This window comes from Emydura macquarii, unplaced genomic scaffold, assembly GCF_026122565.2.
Source record: "Emydura macquarii macquarii isolate MOO-44397 ecotype Brisbane River unplaced genomic scaffold, CSIRO-AGI_Emac_v2 contig_2768, whole genome shotgun sequence".
NCBI lineage: Eukaryota > Metazoa > Chordata > Testudines > Chelidae > Emydura > Emydura macquarii.
The window spans coordinates 36367131-36384502 of record NW_027132905.1 but is presented as its reverse complement, the minus strand read 5'-3'; the positions used below and the strand labels follow the sequence as shown (position 1 = coordinate 36384502).

The following is a 17372-nucleotide window of genomic DNA, read 5'->3' as shown; positions in this document are numbered from 1 at the left end:
CAATAACTTATAGACTGTTTTATTTTAGTATATTGTTTTCCTATCACCATTTTCTGTAGAGGTTATTTGTGTCCTAGAAAGGCTTTTGAGCTGTGGCGAGGTCTATACGAGGCAGCGAAAGGTCTTTGAGCCAGTATAACTGCATCTATACTAGGAGGGTTGGCTGGTGTAAAAAATCGTATCCCTGTCTGGAAATAATATGGAGATAGTATGCACACTTATACTATATGGGGTAAGATTGTCTGGTGAAGCTTAACTGTCACTCTGGGAATTCTCTCTGTGCCATGAACTCTGAATTTGGGTTGATAATCACTTTCTTGTGTCTCATTTACTAATCTGTAAAATGGGGGATATATGCTTATTTCATAATGGTAGTGGTTGGCTCGAGTTGACATTTGTAAAGAATTTTGAAGATGTAAAGCAGTATAGAAGTGTTGAATGTTATCAGTAGCAATTTCATATTTAATAAATTGTCCGGCATTTGATTTGCATTTTAAATTACAACAACAAAATAATTCTGATGGAAAGTTTGGAATACCAAGATATTTGATTGGAAATGAATGAAAAATGTTTGCATTTGCATACTCTTCACAGTGTTTTGCTCAAAGTAGTATTAATCCGTCATTAGTCTGACACTTTTTAATAACAGTACTGTTTTGTGGTGCTGCCTTTAAAAGTTGTTATGCAAGTTAAAATTGTACTTTATGACTAAAAGTATTTTACATATTTTTCTTTCTTTCTTTTGGTGCAGCATAGGTGTCTTTCTTGATGCTACTATTTAGCTAGCTTTCAGCACTAGAGTTCTGATGCTGCAATGCTCTTGAGAAACTAGATAGGGTAACACTGAACACTGGGAGCAGCGACCTCAGACAAAGTGATCCGTGGCATAGCCCCCAACAGGAGGGTCTGATCATAGGGGTTTCTTCATAAGTCTTCAAATAGTTCTGTTAAACAGCGGGGAAAACAGTAGTGCCTCCAAACATCTTTTGTATACAGGGTAGAGGACCAGTAAAAAATAGGGGGAAGAAATACTTTCTAATTCACCCCCTGCTGCCAGAGCAGTAATTTTTAGGTGGCTACATCAATTCTAATTGTAATGGAGCTAATTTGGAGTAGCAAGAGGGATGTGTGTGCTGGGGGGGCATGCTTTCAGTTTCCTGGGGGGCAGTGTTGCTTTCGCAGCATACTGATTCACAAGTGTAGTAGTACTGATGTTTGCTAGTGCTGAGTGTTATTAGCATGGTGGGATTGTGACTTTATTTACTTTTAAGCTATGGAGGAATTTTCAGTCCTCAAGTTAATTAGAAATTGCATATTTGTGATTTAATCCAAAAACTATATTATTGCTCCACTTAGCTCCTGATTTATATCCCTTATTTATAGGGTTAAGGATTTATTTTGAGGAAGATAAAACATTTGATGATATTTCAGTTGGAGGATTTAGAATATTTGATAGCCAGTCTGTTTGTATAAAAATATCTACATCTTACATTGCACTTCTCAAAGCACTTCACAAAAGAGGTGATGATTATCTCCATTTTACAGCTGGAGAAACTGAAGCCCAGAGAGGAGAAGTGATTTTTCCAAAGGTCACTCAGCAGGCTAGTGGTAGAGCCAGGAAAGAGCCTAGGTCCCCTGAGTCCCAGTAGGCATTTCCTTCAGTAGCAGTTATTAAATATTATACAGTTTAGTTATAATTATTTAATGCAAGAATTCTGAAACATGGTGAAATGCCACAAATCAGTGGGTCAGTGGAAGGCTGTAATACCTGGATGTAGACTGTGTAGGAAGAACAGATCAGATCATAAATATGGGGGAGTAACATTGTACTTAAAATATTTTGTAGTTTCTTAAGTGTGAAGACCATGTATGCAGTATGTAGAATCTTTAGTTATAAATTCCAAATGATAAGAATAAAAATCTGATAGGGAGAGGTATAAGTACCAATTTCTGAATCAGGATAGTGAATGCACAATATTGAGGGAGATCAGAGGTACAAAATCTAAAACAATAACAATGGGTGATTTTATCTACTTGCATATAAACCAATCAAATGTCATGTCAGATAGAGCTCTGCCTGGGACTTTTCTTTAACCCCACTCCTGCTATTATGGCAGTGGGTCCTGTGGGATCCCAGTCCTGCTGCAGAGCTGTACACTAGTCCCGTGCAGGGTTTTCATGAGACACAATAGATGTGATGCCTCACAGTGGGGCCCAGAATTGTGAAGTAGTTCATTAACTCGTGGCCTTAGAGGAAGCCTCATCTGTGCCTGCCGAGGTCAGCTCCCCAACCCCTCACTCCCCATTTCTACCAGAAGTCAGCCCCAGGCTTCTTCCATCCCTGTTCCCCATCTTCCCTGTTCTCAGCGGGAAGCAGACTGTGGCTTCCCGCCCCTAAGGATTGGGGTTCTGCCAGGAGCCGGGCAGCCTTGTCAATTTTGTGGGAGCTGAAAAGGGGACTAGGGTTTTTCCCCTCCCTGCCAGGAAGCAGGCTCCAGCTGCCTGCAGATCCCAGCTTGCAGCTGGAAGGAAGGCTCCAGCTGTCCAGGGCTTGGGCTTCCTTGTTAATTTCACCACTCTGCTGAAATTGACAAGAATGACAGCCCAACCACTGATGAATATTGTCTTCATTGACACTGCGTTGCCCTAACTATGCCGACAAAAGCCCTACCCCACTTATCCAGGTGGTGATATTTTGTCGAAGAAACAGGGCAGTTTTGTTGGTGGAAGAGGTCTGGGGGAGGGAGAGACAGTGTGTAAACCAGCACTATTTTGTCAACAAAAGCTGACTTTTGTCGACAAAACTCTGTAATGTAGACCAGGCCTTAGAACTATTAGGAAAGATAATAATAATAAGATGGTAAATATTATAATGCCATATCATAATGCCATGGTATATGCACATCTTATGTTATTTACCCCTTCACAAAGCACAAGAACCAGGGGTCACCCAATGCAATTAATAGGCAGAAGGTTTAAAACAAACAAAAGCGGGTACTTCTTCACACAGTCAGCTTGTGGAACTTGTTTGCAGGGGATGTTGTGAGGGCAAAACTATAACTGGATTAAAAAAAGAATTAGATAAGTTCATGGAGGATAGGTCCATCAATGGCTATTGGCCAAGATGGTCAGGGCCACAAACCTATGCTCTGGGTGTCCCTAAGCTTCTTACTGCCAGATGGTAGGACTGGATGTCAGTGGATGGATCACTTCATTATTGCTCTGTTTTGTTCATTCCCTTTGAAGCATCTGGCATTGGCCACTGTTGGAAGACAGGGTACTGGGCCTAGATGGACCATTGATCTGACCCAGTACGGCTATTCTTATGTTCTTATATAATGCTCATCCAAAGTTGCTGCAGTGTTTTACAGCCAGGCTGGCTGTGACCCTGCTTTCATAAAGACAAACATGCCATTAGCTTGTCTCCTTGATGAAGGATCCTGTCTTGTGGCTCCTTTTAAATATATACTAGTCTCATCCTTTGTCTTCATTCATAAACAGGACATCTCCCCGCTGACGGGTTTTTTTTCCTGCAGGTTTGCTCTCGTAAATTTTGCAATCTTGTGACTGGTATCTGGTTCAGTATACAAGTTAGGCATATGTTGTGAGGCCTACATTACCCAATACATACATGGTCAGACAGAGAGAGAAGCATATTTTATCTCCTGCCTTAAAGGAACACACCTGAGATATTTTACCTGCTTGGGACCTCCTTAACTGCCAGACCTTAAGAACACAGGTTTTAGCACAGATACATAATTCCTTAAATATTATCTGTTTATACATTTCCCAGCAATTGACAACCAGTGTGCTATTGGCTCTTGGTAGAGATCGCATATGCCACCCTTTGGTGATCAGTTCTATAAATATCTGGCCCAAGGAATCCCTATGAAATCCTGTGAATCCGCTATGCCCTCTGCCAAATGGTAACAATGGTCCCTTGATAATATTTTATTAGTGAACGTAGTAGAATTAAGTTAAAAAATTCTCATGGGAAAAAATCATATAAAAAACTAGGGGATTTTTGAAAATGAGGAAACCAGTTTAAAAAGATCCTAAAAGAAAAAAAATCTAGTGTACCTGACCTTCCAAGGCCTGAAGCTGCCTGCCTGGAACTGTAGGAATTATACACCTCTTGGGCTTATTTAGTTACTATATTCTGTCTTCACTAAAGACCCTGGCTAAAGTAATGTTCCTCTTCCTTTCTTGATGAAAGTTATCCTAAAGTTCCATATAGGTTTTTTCATAAGATACGAGAAGGAGCTCACTTAGGTTTGTCTTAGCACTACATGACTGCACTCTGTCCTCAAAAGATGGAGAAGTTTGTTTGTATCCCACTATTTTCGCATCTTTGTGTTTGTGACTCACTATCAACTGATTATAAGAATAGCTTAGGTCTCCAGATTGCCTAATACGGCCCAATAAACCCTCATTAAAGATACTGTCAACTGTGGTGTGTAGTTTTGATCAACTAGGTCTATTATTTCATGCCTTAACTTCAGTGGGCAGTATAAGTGAACAAGGGTTCTTTAAAATGTCTACTTCTATTTTCAACTCTTTTATATCAGGCCTAGATTGTGCTTGCTTAATAACAGTGAGCTTCACTTACAGCAGTCAGTTCCTGTTCCCTTTTTTTAGTCATAAGACTTTTGGCCACTTAAAAATAAACTCTAATTTTTGGGAATTGGTCTGGTCACTAATTGTTATCTAACCCATTCTAATTTGAGGAGAAAGTCAAATGAATTTCTCATAGTGTTTGTCAATCTCATTTGAAGGCTATTGTATCCTCCATGCCTTCTGTGAGGTTGGTCAAACAATTGCTGATTTATCTGCAAGAAAATAGCAATCTCTGGACCTCCTTTGAGTTTTTGGGGCTTATTCTGCATGAGACATTGGATGTTAAATTTTCTAACAAGCACCTTAGTACTTTTTCTCATGATACCCTTTATGCTTGGGAGGAGCTCACTGTAAACATCCACAGAGCTACTTCATTATCCTCCTTCAAATCCTTCCTTAAAACTCTCATTTGCGGTGAGGCCTACAAAAGATTTGACAATGTTTGACACTGGTGTGTTTAGAACACTGCCTATGACGCTGACCAATATTTTATTGTTTCCTTCCACTCCCTTGTCTGTAGCCAGCTACTATCTCATCTTATACTTAGATGGTGGGCTCTTATACTTGTATATCTTATACTTAGATGGTGACCATCTTTTTTGTTCTGTGTTGAACTGCACCTAGTACAGTGGAGTCCTGGTCCTTTACTAAGGCTCCAAGGCTCCATAATAATATACTGCTGTTAGTAATTGGAAGGAGACCAGTGAGGCTGCCAGCTGTTTGTCAAAACATTTATCTTTTAGGCATTACAAACTCAAGTTATATTACAAAACTGAGGTACTGTCTTCCTTGGATACAATTTTCAGACTGCAAATAATTCAGTCTGTGCTTGATGCATCTCAGGATGAAGATGTCTCTTAATATGTATATTTACATTTTATAAAAATAGAGACTTCTAGGAAGGAATACGTTTTTACTTCAAAGCTTAAAAACAGATTTTACAGTGTCTTTTTAATATAACATTAATTCTGCATTGAGAGAGAGTTTCAAGATCTTTTTTGTTTAAACCAAAGTTATCTCTGTTTTCTTTGTGGTAACTGTTTTTTCTGCTTTTTCACTATTTTATCATCATCATTATGTGGTTGGTGAATGAAGGACACTGCTTGCCACATCCCGTAAATTTTGACTTCTGCTCAGAAGATTGGGTTCATCTCAGCAGAAAGGCAAACTTTGTTTTCTTAACCATAATTTTGGTGTTTCTAGTGTGTCTTAGCTGCTTTGGACAAGACCCTACTTTTGGTCATTTCATATTTTAAATAGGCTTGGTTTTGCATGGTATTTTCTTATCTTCCTTTAGGTTAGGAAAAGAAAACATTAAACAATACTAAAATGTCTCCATGATTGACACTGGCAATGTGGTTCTCTTTGTCCTGTCACTTCAAAATTGAAATAATTGTGGTGTTCACTCTTTTTGAAGTATTAGTCTGGGAAGAAGGTAGTCAGGTCAGCAGACTTGCAGTCAGGAGAGCTTTCACTGAGCTTCACATCATTCTCCTAGGTTGGACAGAAATAACCATTAGTTGAGTAGTGGATACATACTAGAGGAAACCAAAATTTTACAGGTTGAAAAACTAATTATTCCTTTTATCAATAGACCATTATGTGGAATGGTAATATTGATGGTATCTGAATGGAGATTGCTGTAGTCTGGTGAATCTGGCACCCATACATTGAGTGGCAGTATCAAGCATAAAAACCTTTTTCTTCTGTAGCTTTGCCTGTAAAGACTCAATTATTCATTGCTTTAGTTCTTCTCCTTGAAAGGAGACTTGAATCACAATAGTGATCTCCACAACTCTTTGAGCTTCAATTCCCTTTGTGATACCATGATCTGTCCTAGATTTCAAATGTACTTTGTTATAATAAAGTACAAGGTTTTCTACCTACATAAGTTCAATATAGAATTTTGTTTAGCTACAGTGTCTTCAGTGGATTAGTTAGTAAGCACTGTAATAAATGTAGCTTTCTGTATGAATTGTTGAGACCTTTCAGTTATTGGGCTAGTTGCACTTCTGACCCCTTCTATTTTCTGAGTGCATTTCCATTCAGGACTCTAAGCAATCACCTCTTTTGGGTTGGAATCATGTGATTCTCCCATTCTCAGCCCAGGTATTGGGCTGCAGTACTCTGCTACGAAACTGGTTACATGACTTCAGAACCTGCAGTTCTGTTCCTCAGGAATTATGACGGGTGGCATCCAGTGGCCAGACAACCTTTTTAAAGCAAAGTATTGTTTCTTTAATACCAAAGCATTTCAGAGAAAAGAACTCAAAACAATAAATGGTCTATACAAACACCTGTCTTCCCTAAGGCTTATCATCCCTCTGGAAACTTGAGGAAGGCTGCAGCTGATTAAGACACTCTTGCAGGCATGTCACTCTGTCTATATCAGTCTGGTCCCTCCATGCATTGACAACTGCCCCAACTCCTTCTCTAGAGAGACTTTTTACCTATTCAGTGTCCCTTTGTTTTACCAAGGCTGGGAGCCTAATGATCAATGGTATAGCTTTGGCTAGGGTCTGGAAATAGTATCTTCACTGCTAAGCCATTGTCTTGTAATTATCCCCAAATGTTTGTTGGGAGGCTGCTTATTTAGAGCTATTGAGTTGCCTTTCTGCTTGTTTTTCCAACAGCTCCCTATTAAGCTAAACCAGTACATTTGTACAGAAAGCCCAATATAGTTATACAGTGACTATCTTGCTAATCAGGTCATATGCAGTATTCATGCAATTATTACAGATAAGTATTCCTAGATTACATAGCATCTTCAACGTTCACATATTTAAGATATTTTGCAGTTTCCTTTCTAAAAGTGTTACACTTCATGGGTGTGTAATATATTTTGAGCCAAGGTTAAGGATGTTTTCTGCAAATCACAAAGTATTTTAAAATCTCTAAAACTGAAATGATGTTTAGTGAATGTGGTAAATTATGTTAAATGAGGTGGCAAACTTTTGGATCTTACATTTTATTTTATGAAGCAGTTTAGAAATAGGAACTTCCTTTGGACAAAGTAACAAGTTTTCTGCTTTCATGCATTTCACATATTAAACTGCCTGACTGTGACAGCATTAGCTAAATTTGCAACTGCATGGGTGTAACACAGTATTAGAAAGAGAGCATTGTCCTTTTGAAATTAAACCAAATTTTGTTGCTGCAGCAGGTAATCAGATTGTATTTTTGTACTACAAAATGTAGTTTGGGCTAGAAAATTAATCTGTGATTTGCCTTTATGGCAAAAATAACTCCTTTTGGATTACCTGGTCTATAGCTGAAAGCCCTTGGCCCAAACTCTCCCCTTTCCAGCAAAAGGCGCAAGAAACCTAACTGGCTTCAAGACTGAGCTTGATAAGTTTATGGAGGGATGTGACTACTAGTGCTAGTCAAATACGCCCAATTGCCTGTGATGTGATGGTAGATTGGGTGGGTTGTGAGTTACTACAGAGAATTCTTTCCAGGTGACTGGCTGGTGAGTCTTGCCAACATGCTCAGAGTTTAACTGATCACCATATTTGGGGCCGGGAAGGAATTTTTCCCCCAGGGCAGACTGGCAAAGACTCTGGGGGGTTTTCGCCTTCCTCTGTAGCATGCGGGATGGCTCACTTGCTGGTGGATTCTCTGTAGCTTAAAGTCTTTAAACTGTGATTTGAGGGCTTTAATAACTCAGTCATAGGTCAGGGGTCTATTACAGGAGTCCATGGGTGAGATTCTGTGGCCTGCGTTGTGCAGGAGGTCAGACTAGATGATCATATTGGTCCCTTCTGATCTTAGAGTTTAAGAGTTTGAGTCTTGGGTGTCAGCCTGAACAGCTCCCTGACAGGAGTTAACCTCCTTCTGGAAAGAGTTTCATTTTATCCAGTCTGAGTTCCTTTGTTGTTCTCAGTTCCTAGCACTGCCCTGTGCGGCGAAAACAGGTTTCGTACCTTGACTGGATCTGTGAGGTAGAATCCTCACAGCAAACAGCTCAGGCATTTGTCTCTTAACCACCTTGAACTGTTTACCAAGGATGGCATACATAGCTTGAATCATTGCCCCCTTCCTGCTTGTTTTCCCAACAGTCCTGTTTGTTGATTGAACCCAGTATAGTTATATAGTAAACATCCCAATAACCTGGCCAACACACAGTAGTCATAAACTATTACAGAGCAGCTCGTATCTGTCTCACACATCACTGCATATTCTATAAAATAATCTGTGGTGCTTGCATGAGCAGTTGATTTAACAGGATAGTTGTACTTAACATGAGAGCCCAATCAAGCCTTAAAAATACTTGGGATATTCAGCTACTAGCTTTTGATTTTAAAATCCTTCTAATCCTTTATTTGTCACTTTACTTGTTATGGGTTACTATACTACTATATTCTAGGTTCTCAGCCATCTGGGTTTTTGTGTGAAACTTTCTATGGAGGGGGTCCAGTTAGTCGTCCCAAATTTGGATGAGTGGTGTTGCACCTGTGTGTCAGTTCATACCGCCACTCACAGGGTCACAATGCTACATAACTTTCAGGTTAATATCTGGAGACTTCCTGGAGGCAGAGTCTCTCGAGGAGTGGGGGTTGCACAAGGACAGAATGAGTATCTTTTCAGCTATTGTGGAGGTGTGGGTGTGGCCTCCAAGTTAAAAAAAAAAAAAAAAAAAAAAAAAAAAAAAAAAAAGGCTGAGTAGAGGTGATTGAAAAATAGTTGAGAACCCCTGAAATATACTAAATTTTGAAAATGACTTCTAACACCATGTTGGCTTCTGTGTTATGAAAATAAAATGGACTGATATTTGAAACATACATCTTTAGTACTTTATAAACGTGAGTCTAAAAAATTTACCATATACTTACGAGCCAAAAGCTGTTGGGAAGTTGATGTTTGTTTTAAAAGGTACATACTGTATATAAAAACATACATAAAATATAAAATTATATGTAAGAACATAAGAACAGCCATACTGGGTCAGACCAATGGTCCATCTAGCCCAGTATCCTGTCTTCTGACAGCAGCCAATTCCAGGTGCTTCAGAGGGAATGAATAGAACAAGTGATCCAACCCGTTGGCCATTCCCAGCCTCTGGCAAAAAGCAATCCCTGCCAGTCTTTGCTAATAGCCATTGATGGATCTCTCCTCCATTAACTTATCTAGTTCTTTTTTTAACCCCTTTATAGTCTTGGTCTTCACAACATCCTCTGGCAAAGAGTTCCACAAGTTGACTGTACGTTGTGTGGAGAAATACTTCCTTTTGTGTGTTTTAAACTTGCTGCCTATTCATTTAATTAGGTGACCCCTAGTTTTTGTGTTACGAGAAGGAGTAAATATCACTTTCTTATTTACTTTCTCTGCACCAGTCATGATTTTATAGACCCCTATCATGTCCCCCCTTAGTCATCTCTTTTCCAAGCTGAAAAGTCCATTTTATTAATCTCTCTTCATATGAAAGTTTTTCCATACCCTTAATAATTTTTGTTGCCTTTTTCTGTACCTTTTCCAATTCCAATGTATTTTTTTTTAGATGGGGCGACCAGATCTGCACACAGTATTTAATAAGCTTTGGGGGTACCCTGGATTTATAAAGAGGAAATATGATATTTTCTGTCTTTTATTATCTGTTCCTTTCCTAATGATTCCCAGCATTCTGTTCGCTTTTTTGACTGCCACTGCACACTGAGTGGATGTTTTCAGAGAACTATCCACAATGACTCCAAGATTTCTTTCTTGAGTGCTAACACTAAATTAGACCCCATCATTTCATATATGTAGTTGGGGTTATGTTTTCTGATGTGCATTACTTTGCATTTATCAACATTGAAGTTGATCTACCATTTTGTTGCTCAGTCTACCCAGTTTTGTGAGATCCCTTTGTAACTCTTCGCAGTCTGCTTTGGACTTCGCTATCTTGAGGAGTTCTGTATTGTCTGCAAATTTTGCCATCTCACTGTTTACACCCTTTTCCAGATCATTTGTGAATATGTTGAACTATACTGGTCCCAGTACAGATCTTGGGGACACCACAATTTACCTCTCTCCATTCTGAAAATTAAACAATTATTCCTACCCTTTGTTTCCTATCTTTTCTGATCTTTTCCCATCAGTTACTGATCCAAGAGAGGACCTTCCCTCTTATCTCATGACCGCTTACTTTGCTTAAGAGCCTTTGGTGAGGGACCTTGTCAAAGGCTTTCTGAAACTCTAAGTACACTGTATCCACTGGATCATCCTTGTCCACATGCTTGTTGACGTCCTCAAAAAATTCTAGTAGTTTGGTGAGGCATGATTTCTCTTTACAAAAACCTTGTTGACTCTTCCTCCAACAGATCATGTTCCATCTGTTTCTGATAATTCTGTTCTCTACTATAGTTTGAACCAATTTGCCTGGTACTGAAGTTAGGCTTCCCAGCCTGTAATTGTAGGGATTGCCTTGAGAGCCTTTTTAAAAAAATTTGTATCACATTAGCTATCCTCCAGTCATCTGGCACAGGAGCTAATTTAAATGATAGGATACATACCACAGTTAGTAGTTGTGGAATTTCACATTTGAGTTCCTTCGGAACTCTTGTGTGGATACCATCTGGTCCTGGTGACTTATTACTGTTTAATTTGTCAGTTGGTTCCAAAACCTCTTCTAATAATGCCTCAGTTTGGAACATTTCCTCAGATTTGTCACCTAAAAAGAATGGCTCAGGTTTGGGAATCTCCCTCTCATCCTCAGCCATGAAGACCAATGCAATGAATTCATTTAGTTTCTCTGCAATAGACTTATCTTCCCTGAGTGCTCCTTTTTAGTATCTTGATCATCCAATGCCCCCACTGGCTGTTTAGCAGGCTTCCTGCTTCTGATGTACTTAAAAAACATTTTTTGCTGTTACTTTTTGAGTCTTTGGCTAGCTGTTCGTCAGATTCTTTTTTTGGCTTTTCTAATTGTATTTTTACACTTGCCAGAGTTTATGCTCCTTTCTAATTTCCTCAATAGGATTTATCTTTCACTTTTTAAAGGATGCCTTTTTGCCTCTAACTGCTTCTTTTACTTTGTTTAGCCATGGTGGCATGTTTTTGGTCCACTTACTGTTTTTTATTTGGGGGTATACATTTAAATTGAGCCTCCATTATGGTGGCTTGAAAAAGTTTCCATGCAGCTTGCAGGGATTTCACTTTTGGCATTTTACCTTTTAATTTCTGTTTAACTAACTTCCTCCTTTTTGTGTAGTTCCCCTTTCTGAAATTAAATGGTATCATGGTCGGCTGCTTTTGTGTCCATCCTTTTCCCCCCTCTCCCTTTCCCCCTGGGATGATAAATTTTATTATGTTATGGTTACTATTACCAAATGGTTCAGCTGTATTCACCACTTGGACCAGATCCTTTGCTTCACTTATGACTAAATCAAGAATTGCCTCTCCTCTTGTGGGTTCCAGAACTAACTGCTCCAAGAAGCAGTCATTTAAGATGTCAAGAAAGTGTATCTCTGCATCCCATTCTGACATGTACCCAGTCAATATGGGGATAGTTGAAATCCCCCATTATTATTGAGTTTTTTATTTTTATAGCCTCTCTAATCTCCTTGAGCATTTCACTATTCTTATTATTCAAGCATGAAATTACTATCCGTAGAGATTCTATGGCACAGTTTGGTTCATTTAAGATTATTTCATTTGACCCTACGCTTTCTTTCACATATAGTGCTACTCCTCCACCAGTGCGACCTATTCTTTCCTTCTGATATATTTTGCACCCTGGTGTTACTGTGTCCCATTGATTATCCTCATTCCACCAAGTTTCTGACGATTCTTCTCACTCTCTGCACACCATCTTAAGAAGATGGGCAGGAAGAGAAGTGGGTGGGGTGACATAGAACTAACAAAACTTGTGCCTGTTATTGTTCATAACACTGGGCTTTTATTCTGTGTCCTGCTCCCGTTAATCTCTAAATCAAAGACAATCTAAAGACAGACTCTTGCTTTGTGTACGCAGTGTCCAGCACAAATTAGTTCTGATCTTTATTGGATCACGTAGGTGCTATAGATAATTATGAAAACGTTGATGGTACTGGGATTTCTACCAGAGTGTTGCTGTGATCTCTGTTCATAAATTTGAAGTCCCATCCCCTGTGGTTACTGGAAAAAGGTTAATTCTGTCTTTCTCACTTTTCCCATTCTGGAGCCACCTGACTAATGCATGGTGGGAGGTTTTCCATCACTTTATCCCCACTGCCAGCTTTCTTGGTACTCTGAGGAACTTAGTGTGCTTTTTCCCAAGTGGCTGCAGAATGAAAGCGGATGGACTGCTTCTCACAGAGATCTCAATAGCTAGTGGAAGTTGACAAGACTGAGTTTTTACTCTGCTGCAGCTTGGCAAAGTTGTATTAGCAGCTGCAGAGGTACTGGAGATGTCTACAGATTTGGGCCAGATGTATACTAAAAGAGGTTTGCTGATATAGCAATACTAACAAATCCTCCCACTGTAGATGCAGTTTATACTGGTAAAAAACACTTTTTCCAGTATAGCTTATGTAAATTCCATGAGCGGAATGATCTGTACCAGCAATTATGCAGTGTAGTTACAGCTATGTCAGTTCCAGGGTATTACAGAGACAAGGTGGGTGAGGTAATAACTTTCACTGGACCAACTTATGTTTGTGAGCGAGACAAGCTTTTTGAGCTCTGTTTCTCTCACTATACTGCCAAAAGAAGTTTTTGCTGCAAAAAAAATGTTGCCAAAAATGACACCCCAAACAATATTACTGTATTGGCAAAAGTTTCTAATGTATACCAGGCCTTAGAAAGCTGGCATTGCTTCAATTTATATTCATTTGGCATTCAGAAGTTTATATTTTGCAATCATAAGGGATAGAGACTTGATGTTTTAAAAATGATATCTTAAATTCTCCTAAAGTTTGTTAGTGGTTTTTCTGCTACCACTTGCAGAGGAAAACTAGCTGCTATTCAGTGGCAAGTAGGCAAGTGGATTTTCAAGTCTTGTTAATTTGATTCTACTATAACAATTTTTTCTCTAATATTTTACATACATCATATATATTTTCTTCCTTCTAGATGACCATGGGAACAGCAATGGCAGTCATGTAAAAATCTTTTTACCGAAGAAGCTGCTTGAATGTCTACCAAAATGTTCAAGTTTACCAAAAGAGAGGCACCGTTGGAACACTAATGAGGTAGCTAAATTTTACTTTTTTTTTGGACAACATTTTTATTGGTGCTTTTATTGGCTGTTTCTTGTTTGAGAAAACTCAGGAAATATTGGAGGTGAAATAGTTAATATGGAAACACATGACCTTTGTTATCTAACAGAAGCTAACTCACTTTCTGAGAAGTCTGTGTTATTTTATGAGGTTTGATATGTGCTTGTTTCAAAAAACAGAATGAGCATGCTGACTAATTTGGTAGGAGTCTGTTCTGTTGGTATATGTTGTGGTGTTTCCTCAAAGGCATAGTTAAACTCTACGTGTGTCTGATTTAAATGTTTTTATTGTTGTCAGGACTTAATGAAGATATGGCTTTGGTACTGTACTAAACAGTACTTTTAGAAAATGTGAAGTTACTGTTAAAATGGATAATGATAGTCTTCCTAGCAGTAAAACAGTACTTATTTCCTTGCAAAATAGATTTCTATTTGAAACTTGGCTAGCTTAGCAACTTCTGAGAAACCCTTAAGAGCAGAGAATGCAACGAATAAAGTATTTCAGACCTGCAATCCAGTTCTAAAACAAAGCAGGAGGTGATTCTCTGGCTGTGCCTGTCTAACTCCTATTAATCGTAACAGGATTTTTGTGGTTGTTTTCAAGACAAGAAAAGTACTCATTCCATTAAAATTCAGATGTTTAGGGGTACAAATTGAAACTAAAATACAATCTGTGTCTGCAAATCATTGCTGGTTGAGCCTCTTAGGCAGTAACGGGGGGAGTTATACTTTAGTACCCTTGGTATAGTTTTAGATCTGAATCGGATATTCAAATAATACTTGTCATTTTTAAGAAATAATAAGCTGTGGAAAAAACGCAATAATTTAGTAGATACTGTAAATAAAATGTTGGTCTATTATAAGCTATCTGTTCTATTTGTTTGGTACTATTTGTACGGTACTTCAAAAGGTTTTAACTAAAAATGTACTGTCAAGGTTTCATGGTAGCAGGTGGCCATTCAAGCACAAAACCAAAAATCTTTATAAAATTAAGACTGGTCAGCGAAGTTGCAAACACATTATCACTTTTTGTCTCAAATCTTAATTTGATCTCGCAAATTGTAATTTACAAAACGTTGTGATAAGATTAATTAGGTCAATTAGGCCAGAGTTTTTATGGTTTTTTTTTAATTGTCATCAGAAATTTAAAAATTTCTAGAGCAGTACTCAGTCTCATGTTTACATATGTCTTGTGTCACTTGAATTGAGCTATAACTTGGAAATTTAGTCACTAGATTTTTCTTTTTAAATTAACTTTCTTCTATGATAGCATTTATATTAGCAATGAGGCATCAACTAGTAGCAATCCTGTGGTTTTAAAAGATATTGGTTTGAGGCAAATATTTTATAAGTAAAGCTTTTAACATGGCAAACAATAAAATAGTATTTTATCTTGAATGAGCTCGATGATTTCAGACACTTCTCTGGATGACAGAGCCATTAAAAAGTTTAAACTTCGGGTTTTTGCATCATGTCATTCATACAAGATCATCATGAAAATCTTCACAAAATGCTGGCCTTTGTGCATATAAATAGTAAGCTTTAATTACAATATCTCATGCAGATAACATCTGTAGATATAGGAATTCTGGGTGAAGTTACACAGTAGTCAAGTTTAAGGGGGAAATGACTGAGTATCGGGTGAACTGGAAGATGTAAGGAATATGATTTGGCTTTCTGGCGCTCAGGTGGTATAATAGGCTAGGAGAAGAGATGGAGAGTTTGGTCTGAATGTGGGGGTAGATGTCAGTCACAGTTAGTTATGTTGTTCAAATCTTTAATAGTACTTTTCATGGTATAATTGATGCAGGTATGTCTTAAAACTAATTTTATTGACAAATAGTTTAGCTACATTTACTGTAATTATTTGTGATCTTCTCAGCAATACATTGTCCCTGTTGAATCAGTTTAGCTTACTCTTTTAGATGTGGACTGTGACACTTTCGTCTGTGCCTTTATTACCTCTGAAAAGTTACTACTGTAGGTCATCTCAAGTGATATGATGATCATATTCAATGGCAGAGGCCAAGAGACAAATTCTCCCTTTGGATTAAGGCTTATTGTTTTTATTAACTTCAGTATATAGTGTACTGGTTGTAGTTTATCTATGAATTTATTTAAAGGGGAGGCCTTTATGTGTGGTCATAGTGGCCTGGTCTGTATTACATTGTGTGCCAAGAGAAGAGAATCTTCTGCCTAAATTAAGCTTAGCAGTATTGAATTTTCTCCAAGAGATCACGGTCTTAAATATTTTTGTGTAGATGCACAAAATTACTTTCACTGTTTTCATATTCTACTGATTTAATTTTTCATAGTATAATAAAGCGAGAATCATATCCCTTTCTCCATGGTTATGGTTCTTATTCTGAATTAAGCAAGCTTCAACATTGGTCTAAACCAAAACAAAGTTATATTTCTTGTTTAAGATTAACCAATTCTGTCGCCTAGCCTTGATTCTGACTCATTGCATAAAATTATTGTTGTTGAGAGAATATTGTGAACTGACAAATACTTGACACAACCAAAGATTAATTTAGTCTATTTTAGACTATATTCTCCTGACTCTGTAAGTATATGTTTTGTACTGTTGCAGAAATACTTCTGGGATCCTTAAATTTAAAGACTAAAACACTGTTTCTCTGGTGTTTAATGGTCAGTTCATAGACAGTTTTTTTTTAATTGGGATTTTGCAAAAAAATGCAGTAAGCAGTAAGAGAAGTGGAACTTTTAAAATGCTTACAACTTTTTATTGAGATTTGCTTTGATTATGCAGTTTTAACACAAATTTTTGGAAATATATTGGCTTATCAAAATGTCATCTATTTTTAAATCAACGTTACGGCGTTTTTATATTTCACCGTGAAGCAAGTGTTCCTTGTAAATTTTAATTTTTGTTACTAGAGATTGTGTAAAATCATCAGTTAAGCCAAGCTACTTAATTATGGCTTTACATATTTGAGATACTGTGACACTGTATATACATTGCTGTGTGGGATGGTGAAAATGGGATTTCCTATGAATTCTCAGATAAGCACAACATAATATCTAATTTCTAGAAAATGATTGTGTGAAAGTGGATTTGAATAGCAGCATTTCTGACTCAGTATTTGTGAAGTAGAAATTTTGTTATTTTTATTTTTACTATGGAGAGGCAATGGCTTCCCCTTAAAACTGACATTTTTGTAGATGTGCTTGTTCTGGAATGATAGTAACTTCAATTTTAATTGTGGAGTGATTTTCCCATTTTAAGACCAATTTTTTTCAAACAGTATTCACAACTGCTCCCCTCCCCCTCTTTTGCGTCTCCCCCTCTCTCCCCCCGTTCCTGAAACTTCACACATTGTGTCATCTCTTGATAATTTTTTTGAGAAGTCTGGAAAAAAATAGAAAAGGTGGTTTAAAGTTATGGTAGTCCTGAAATTTTACCTGAAGTTCTGTTTTGAAGCATTTTTATTTCCAAAATGGCTGGCCTAGAAACTCCTCCTCCTTCCACAGGAAGAGCAGGGCTCAGGAGATGTTCCTGGGACTCTGGAACAGAACAACTCTTAGCACCAGTTCTCACACCAACTCAGGGCAGTTT

General features: G+C 37.9%; 1 protein-coding gene across 1 annotated transcript in view; it reads left to right on the top strand.

Annotated features, from left to right (window-relative positions):
- Positions 1-17372, top strand: part of CAMTA1 (calmodulin binding transcription activator 1) — a 938867-nt gene that overhangs the window by 20556 nt on the left and 900939 nt on the right. The window contains exon 2 of the mRNA XM_067567040.1: positions 13648-13766. Within this exon, the coding sequence (XP_067423141.1) occupies positions 13648-13766 (119 nt within the window). The remainder of the gene's footprint in view (positions 1-13647; positions 13767-17372) is intronic.